Source organism: Rhinopithecus bieti, unplaced genomic scaffold (genome assembly GCF_001698545.2).
Source record: "Rhinopithecus bieti isolate Rb0 unplaced genomic scaffold, ASM169854v2 scaffold_42532, whole genome shotgun sequence".
Lineage (NCBI taxonomy): Eukaryota > Metazoa > Chordata > Mammalia > Primates > Cercopithecidae > Rhinopithecus > Rhinopithecus bieti.
The window spans coordinates 2031634-2039791 of record NW_016818301.1 but is presented as its reverse complement, the minus strand read 5'-3'; the positions used below and the strand labels follow the sequence as shown (position 1 = coordinate 2039791).

The 8158-nt window shown below is 60.9% G+C and overlaps 1 protein-coding gene across 8 annotated transcripts in view; it reads left to right on the top strand.

Moving 5' to 3' along the window:
* CTDSP1 (CTD small phosphatase 1) overlaps positions 1 to 5925 on the top strand; it is a 9553-nt gene extending 3628 nt beyond the window's left edge. The window contains exons 1-7 of one of the 8 annotated variants that reach the window (XM_017856819.1): positions 7 to 162; positions 1562 to 1710; positions 2111 to 2212; positions 2346 to 2402; positions 3027 to 3119; positions 3224 to 3409; positions 4296 to 5925. In XM_017856819.1, the coding sequence (XP_017712308.1) occupies positions 96 to 162; positions 1562 to 1710; positions 2111 to 2212; positions 2346 to 2402; positions 3027 to 3119; positions 3224 to 3409; positions 4296 to 4424 (783 nt within the window). In that variant the 5' untranslated portion in view covers positions 7 to 95 and the 3' untranslated portion in view covers positions 4425 to 5925. Of the gene's footprint in view, positions 1 to 6; positions 163 to 314; positions 385 to 1161; positions 1711 to 2107; positions 2213 to 2345; positions 2403 to 3026; positions 3120 to 3223; positions 3410 to 4295 lie in introns of those variants that run through there. The other 7 variants (XM_017856818.1, XM_017856815.1, XM_017856814.1 and 4 more) reach the window with 7 other exon arrangements.
* The last annotated feature ends 2233 nt before the right edge of the window (positions 5926 to 8158 follow it).

Sequence of the window (8158 nt, the reverse complement as noted above, 5' to 3'; positions counted from 1 at the left end):
CTCCCCTCCCCCCCGCGCCCCGATTCCGGCCCCAGCCGGGGGGGAGGCCGGGCGCCCGGGCCAGAGTCCGGCCGGAGCGGAGCGCGCCCGGCCCCATGGACAGCTCGGCCGTCATTACTCAGATCAGCAAGGAGGAGGCTCGGGGCCCGCTGCGGGGCAAAGGTACCGGGGCTGCGGGGAGGGGGCCGAAGCCGGGGCGCCGTGGGAGGAGAGGAGTGGCCGCGATCTTCCCCAGAGGAACCGCCGCCGCCGCCCCGGGCGGCCGCCTCAGCCGTGCCCGAAGCTCCCAGCCCGAGAGGTAGCGGGGAGAGAGTTTGAACTCAAAGGAGGCTCAGAGACGCGGGGCGGGGCCTGGCGCCTTTGGGGCGCTCCCGTCCGCTGGAGGTGAGGAAACTGAGGCAGGAGTAGAGAAGGAACTCCTTCGGGGGCTTCCTGGCTGGCATTGCGTGGTGCATGGTCGCCCCCCCCCCCATTGGCGCCAATGGGGCTGGGAGATGGGGGAGCTAAAGAGGGTGCCTAAGGGCCACCCGCTGAGACTCCGCCCCACCCCCCTCCCTTGGTTGCGGTCCTGTAGGGTCTTGGGAGGGGGCGCCGAGGTGACAGCGGGCTAGGGAGGCTTGGAGGGATCTCCCGCCAACACACAGCCACGTTCCCACAAACTTCGCGTCACGCGTGGAGGCGCCGAGCCCCTCGGAGGCATAGAGAGGACGGTCAGCACTTCCAAGAGTTGCCTGGCGCCCGCGGGGAGAGTCGTGCGCCTAGTGGGCACGCACCACCCCGCGAAGCCTAGCTGCTGCGCCCCCCTCGCGCGTGGCTGGGCCGGGGTGGGGGTCTGCCCGTCCTCTTCCCCGTGTGGACCTCAGGACCTGGACGCTGCCCCCAGGTCTGCCCACCCTCGCCTGGGCCTGGCTGCCCTGGAGCTGAGGGCAAGATGGAAAGGCTAGTTGCAGGGGGCCGAAGGGGGATGGGGTGGGAGGGGTGTCTGTCAATCAGGCCGCCGCTCCTGGGCTCCAGGTCGGAGATTTGGGCGGGGCGGGGCAAACAGATGGCCACTGGACATTGGCTCTAGGCCGCAGGACTGCACCCCTGCCTCTGGGTCCAGCCACAGTGAGGACTTTGTACCCATGGGGGTGGAGAGGATGGAGGGAGGGCAGGGGCGGACTGCCCTGGGTCCCAGGCCCTGGCTGTCCTGGGCAGGGGTGCTCAGGTAAGGTGGGGTCAGGAGGCACCCCAGTGGGGCTGATCATCAGCAGTCATGGAGGCTGTGAGAGGCAGGGAGAGAGCACCCCAGGACCCCCTTCTCCAGGCCACGCACTCCCTATGTGGGCGCCTTAATATCTGATAGGTCTCTATTTGTCAGGGAGCTGCAGGAGCCTTGGAGCAGATTGTGGGGCCTTGACAGGGGCATTTCAGAGAAAGTCAGGATCCGCCTTCGTGTGTCTCCCTCGACGAAGGGGCCACGGCAAGATCCTCCCGGCTCAGGGGTTCATGCCTGGGCACACATGCAGGATTCTGCAGGCCAGTGTGCACCGAGCCCCCAACTTGGGCCTCCCTACCTCAGGTGACCAGAAGTCAGCAGCTTCCCAGAAGCCCCGAAGCCGGGGCATCCTCCACTCACTCTTCTGCTGTGTCTGCCGGGATGATGGGGAGGCCCTGCCCGCCCACAGCCGGGGGCCCCTGCTTGTGGAGGAGAATGGCGCCATCCCCAAGGTGCGTGGGGGCCAGGTGGGGCCGCGGGAGCACCTGGACTAAGTATTCAGGGCTTTAGGGGAAGGGGCTCCTAACTGAGCTTTTCAGGACGGACTTGCAGACCTGCAAGGTGAAGAGCAGATGAGTGGCAGCCTCCCCTGCCATGCCCTGCCGGCTGTGGGGAAACTGAATTCTCCCTCATAAGTGGAAGCTTTTTCTACCTTGGTTTTCAGAGAGGTCTCAGAGAACCCGGAGGCCTACCCAAGCCCCAGAGCTGGCAGGGGCAAAGCTGGGAAGGGGGAAGTATCTGTCCCCTGGGCCCGGGGTTCCTCTGGAGAGGGCTAGGAGGAGAAGCCTACATGGGAGGAAGGATGGGGCCTGGAGAGAGGCACCCCAGCCAGCCTCGCCTTCCCTATAGCAGACCCCAGTCCAATACCTGCTCCCTGAGGCCAAGGCCCAGGACTCGGACAAGATCTGCGTGGTCATCGACCTGGACGAGACCCTGGTGCACAGCTCCTTCAAGGTGGGCCCTGCTCAACGGTCCTCAGCCTGGGTCTTGGAGGGGTCCCCCACCCTGGCCTGGGAGGGAGGTGTGTGCTGGGCCCCACGGCCTGGAACTCCTCCTCTTAACTCCAGCAGCTCTTTTCCCCCCACAGCCAGTGAACAACGCGGACTTCATCATCCCTGTGGAGATTGATGGGGTGGTCCACCAGGTGAGGGCCAGGAAGAGGCAGTGGTGGGCTTGGCATCTGCCTCCCAGACCCTAGGTTCTTCCTACCAATCCAGAGCGCCTCGGATGGGAATTGCATACATGTGGAATGTCAGAGACCCAGAGAGGGCGTGAGACTTGCCCCAAAGTCACACAGAACCTCAGGGGCTTGTGCTGACTCCAGGCCTGCAGAGTGGGCTCCTCCTCTAGGCTCCCCCATGCTGTGCCCCCTCGCCCCACCCTGCCCGGGACCCAGTTCAAGTAATTCAGGATAGGTTGTGTGCTGTCCAGCCTGTTCTCCATTACTTGGCTCGGGGACCGGTGCCCTGCAGCCTTGGGGTGAGGGGGCTGCCCCTGGACTCCTACACTAGGCTGAGGCAGGGGAAGGGACTGGGAATTAGTGACCTCATGAGGTAGGACTGGCCAGTGGAGTGGAAGTTTTGATCATTTTTTTGGGGGGGGGGGTGGCAGTTTCCCCAGCAGTGGTCAGGGTAGCTGGCCAAGTGGAGCCTGCAGGCCCAGCCTCCTTCCTGTGTGCCTCTGCCTCCCTGGCCCATGCCCTCCCAGCCCTTGGCCACCCCCACACTGCCCCACTGGCCCGCAGCCCCCTCACTGGCCCGCCCCCCAGGTCTACGTGTTGAAGCGGCCTCATGTGGATGAGTTCCTGCAGCGAATGGGCGAGCTCTTTGAATGTGTGCTATTCACCGCCAGCCTCGCCAAGGTGAGCCCCACAGGGGTCTTGGGGCAACCGTACTCTCCCACCCACCTCCCACATGCAGCCCAGTGAACCTGCGGGCCCCAGGATGACCCACCTCTTGCTCCCAGTATGCAGACCCAGTAGCTGACCTGCTGGACAAATGGGGGGCCTTCCGGGCCCGGCTGTTTCGAGAGTCCTGCGTCTTCCACCGGGGGAATTATGTGAAGGACCTGAGCCGGTTGGGCCGAGACCTGCGGCGGGTGCTCATCCTGGACAACTCGCCCGCCTCCTATGTCTTCCATCCGGACAATGCCGTGAGTGCGGGCTGGACTGGGACTGGGACAGGAGCTGAGGCCCAGGAAGGGGTCAGTCCATTCAGGCCACCTTGGCCTCCCGGATTCCCATTTGGGGGGTGGGTGCCCTCCCAGTCCTTCCTGCATTCAGTTGCCTGTGCCTGCTGCCCACTACCCTCGTCCACCTGCCCTGCAGCCATGTGGTCCTTTCCCCTCACACACAGCAGAGCGTCTGCCATGCATAGGGGCCCCCAAAGGGCAGCCGAGTTTGGAAAGTTTCAACTTTTCCAGCTGCCAGTTGTGACCTACTGATGGCTTACATAATTAATTTAGTGGGTCCTGATCAGGAATTTTAATAAAATGAAATCGAATAGAAAATATCCCGTCGGGTGCAGTGGCTCATGCCTGTAATCCCAGCACTTTGGGAAGCTGAGGTGAGCAGGTAGTTGAGCCCAGCAGTTCAAGACCAGCCTCGGCAACATGGTGAAACCTTATGTCTACAAAAAATACAAAAACTAGCCAGGCATGGTGGTGCGTGCCTGGAGTCCCAGCTATGCAGAAGGCTGAGGTAGGAGTATCACTTGAGCCTTGGAGGCAGAGGCTGTGGTGAGCCAAGATTGCACCACTGAACTCCAGCCTGGGTAACAGAGCAAGACCCTGCCTCAAAAAAAAAAAAAAAAAAGTATCCGAGTGCTTTGCACAAATAAGGTTAAGAATCGTGAAGTTTTTGCATTGTTTACGTTTATAAATGTGTTTTTCTGGGGGTTGCTGTCAAAAAAGTTGGAACACTATGGGTGAGGGGTTTTCAGAAACCGCATGATCTGAGTAGCAGCTACATAGGGCTGGCCTGGAAATTCTGCACTCAGGACCACCTGCCCCCCTCACCTTCCTACACCCACTTCCCCAGGTACCGGTGGCCTCGTGGTTTGACAACATGAGTGACACAGAGCTCCACGACCTCCTCCCCTTCTTCGAGCAACTCAGCCGCGTGGACGACGTGTACTCAGTGCTCAGGCAGCCACGGCCAGGGAGCTAGTGAGGGTGATGGGGCCAGGATCTGCCCCTGACCAATGACACCCACACCTCCTCCCAGGAAGACTGCCCAGGCCTTTGTTAGGAAAACCCACGGGCCACCGCCACACTCAGTGCCATGGGGAAGCGGGTGTCTCCCCCACCAGCCCCACCAGGCGGTGTAGGGGCAGCAGGCTACACTGAGGACTGTGAGCCCCAGGCCCCGTGTCAGTGCCTTTGAACCTCCTCCCCCATTCTCAGGGGACCTGAGGGGCCCTGCCTGCTGCTCCCTTCTGTCTCTGTCCATGCTGCCATGTTTCTCTGCTGCCAAATCGGGCCCCTTGGCCCCTTCCGGTTCTGCTTCCTGGGGGCAGGGTTCCTGCCTTGGACCCCCAGTCTGGGAACGGTGAACATCAAGTGCCTTGCATAGAGCCCCCTCTTCCCCGCCCAGCTTTTCCAGGGGCACAGCTCTAGGCTGGGAGGGGAGAACCAGCCCCTCCCCCTGCCCCACCTCCTCTCTTGGGACTGAGAGGGCCCCTACCAACCTCTGCCTCTGCCTTGGAGGGAGGGGAGAAGGTCTGTTACCACTGGGGAAGGCAGCAGGAGTCTGTCCTTCAGGCCCCACAGTACAGCTTCTCCAGGGCCAACAGCTGAGGGCTGCTCCCTGCATCATCCAAGCAACGACCTCAGACTTTTGCCTTAACCAGCCCTGGGGCTTGGCTCCCCCAGCTCTTAAGTGTGGGGGCATAGGCAAGACCCCCCTTGTGGTGCCATATAAATATGTACATGTGTATATAGATTTTTAGGGGAAGGAGAGTGGGAAGGGTCAGGGTAGAGACACCCCTCCCTTGCCCCTTTCCTGGGCCCAGACGTTGGGGGGAGGGAGGGAAAGGATTTTTACATTTTTTAAACTATTTTCTGAATGGAACAAGCTGGGCCAAGGGGCCCCAGGCCCTGTCCTCTGTCCCTCACATCCCTTTGCTCCGTTCGTTCATTCAAAGCATTTCTTGAGCACCTTCTGTGCCCAGCATTTTGCTAGGCACACCAGCTAAATGTGTGTGGGGTGGTCTCTACGCCAGCTCATCAGTGCCTCCTCGCCCACCTGACTTCACCGGTGCCTTTGCGGGATCTGTAGGAGGTGGGACTTTTTGTGGGGTTTGGGATCTCCAGGGAGCCCGACCAAGCTGTCCCCCTCCCCTGTGCCAACCCATCCCCTAGAGCCCCCTGCTGGCTGGGGGCAGCTCCCAGGATATCCTGCCTTCCGACTCTTGTTTCTGAAGCCCCTCCTCCTAACATGGCGATTCCAGAGGTCAAGGCCTTGGGCTCTCCCCGGGGTCTAACGGTTAAGGGGACCCACATACCAGTGCCAAGGGGGGTGTCAAATGGCGATGTCGTTGTGCCCCCTTCCCCCAGAGCGGGTGGGGGGAGCGAATATGGTTGGCCTGCATCAGTTGGCCTTCCCATTTGAGTGCCTTCTCTTTGACAGAGCCCCAGTGTAATGAGAACTAAAGAGAAAGCCAGACCCCCATCTTGTTTCTGTGGTTATTGCGGGGTACTTAAGCAAGTGGGGTGTGGGCCTTGCACCTGCCGTGGGACCCCCACTTCAGCACACCTGGAGGGGCTGCCCGTCCCTCGACACTTAAGGTGGGAATGGGCAGCGTCAGAGCACAAATTTGAGCTTCCAGGCTGTGTTGTTCTACCTCTCCCCGCCTCGGGGATGTGGTCTGCAAAATGGAGATGTACCCTTTTGGCAGGACTAATTAAATGCCTGGACACACAACGGGATACTGCTAGCTGGAAAGCAAAATTCGAAGGCCTGGGGAGGGGCAGCCCTGGAATGCGGCGGGGAAGGGGGCGCGGCCTCTGCCCTGGAGCGGCAGGGGCGGGGCTTGTGCGGCCCCGAAGGCAGAGGCGGGGAGCGGGGCGAGGCTCGGGGTGGAGGCTCCAGCGGCAGAACTTGTTGGCCTGGGTGCGGCGGACTCCGGCGCCTGGCTCTGCGGGGCAGCCTGGGTGGGGCCGGCGCCGGGGCTCGGCCCGCCCCGCCCCCTTGCGGCCTCTGAGCTGCCATTGGACGCGTCCCCGCCCCACTTCCCGCCCCGCCCTGCGTCCGGAAGGCACTTCCTTTGCGAAAGCGCGCGGCCCCAGGCCGGGGTAGGAAATGCCCTCCCGCCCTCCGCAGCCGGCCTTTGCCTGCTTCCCACGCCGGCCGCTAGAGGCCTCCCTGTCCTCGCGGACGCTGGAGCTCGCCGGGGGCTGGAAAGATGGGGCCATCCTCACTCGCCCCTTTCCCGGGGTGGGGCGTTTCTGGAGCCCCCACTGCACACACCCAGGAAGAAGGGGGAAGTGCGTCTCTCAAGTGTTGGTGCCTGCGCCCCTGCTCCACCTCCCTATCCCGTCTGCTCAACACCTTACCTCGTGAATCCAGCCCCCAGACTGCCTCTTGGTGCCCCAGACGCTGATCGATCCCCAAGTCTGTGTGAGGGGCAGTCAGCGCTGTGTGAAACCGTCCTTTGTCCTCCTTCCACTGCTTTTCTCTGGTAGAAAAGATTCAAGAAGCACTTACCTGAAGAAACCTGCAGTTACCCTAGTCTCAGTTTTGGCCTGGGCTGGATCACAAGAGCCCTTGGCTAGATAAATACCCAGTCCTCTCCGGTCTCTGCCCTCATCCTCCGGTCCTGCTCTTACTTCCTGCTCTCCATGCAAACACTGATCCTCCCAGATTTGCATCGCAGAGGCCAGATAAACACGCAAAGGAGCTCCAGATTTTGAGACCACAGTGAGGCTTCCCCACCACCACCACCTACCTACACACCCTCTAACCACATGAAGTTCAAGTCAATCGCATGTATCAAGTGCGTACTGTGTGCCAGGCACCGTGCCAGGACCAGGCTATGCCTCTGCTCTCAGGGAACTCACACCGTAGGGTGGAGAGAAAGAAACGTGAACAGATGATCACTGCAATTCTGCAAATGCAGCACGGGAGAACCGTGGAAGGCGAGTGAGGACAGAGGACACCTAGCCCTATTTGGGCAGCCCTGGAGGATTGGAAAACACTCCCTGCAGGAGCGAGGCTCAGAGGAGTTTGGAAATGAGAAAATGAGGCCGCAGAATGCAGGAGTGGGTAGATTATGCAGATCTATGGCCAGACCATGGGAGTGGCCTTTTTTGGGGGTGGGGGACAAGATCTCTATCTCCCAGGCTGGTGTGCGAAGGCATGATCGTGGCTCACTGCAGCCTCGACCTCCTGAGCTCAAGCCATCCTCCCACTTCAGCCTGTGGGAGTATCTGGGACTACAGGCATGCACCACCAAGCCTGGCTAATTTTTATTATTATTTTGTAGAGATGGGTTCTTACTATCTTGTCCATGCTGGTCTGCAACTTCTAGGCTCAAGCGATCCTCCCACCTCAGCCTCTGAAAGTCCTGGGATTGCAGGTGTGAGCCACCGCACCTGGCTGGGAGTAGCCTTTTTCTTGCAGGCAGAGGGTGCCTTTGAGGAGCCCTGAGCAGGAGTGAGCTGTGCTGAAACCTGGCAGCTGCACGTTGGAAGCTAAATTAGGCGTACAAGGATACAAGACACTATTGGGAGACCACAGGCATGGTCCCAAAGATAGAGGATTAAGACCTGAACTGAGGCAGAATGAAGAGGAAAGGAAGGGGCCAGGTGCGGTGGCTCACACCTGTAATCCCAACACTTTGGGAGGCCAAGGCGGGCAGATTGCCTGAGCTCAGGAGTTCAAAACCAGCCTGGGCAAAATGG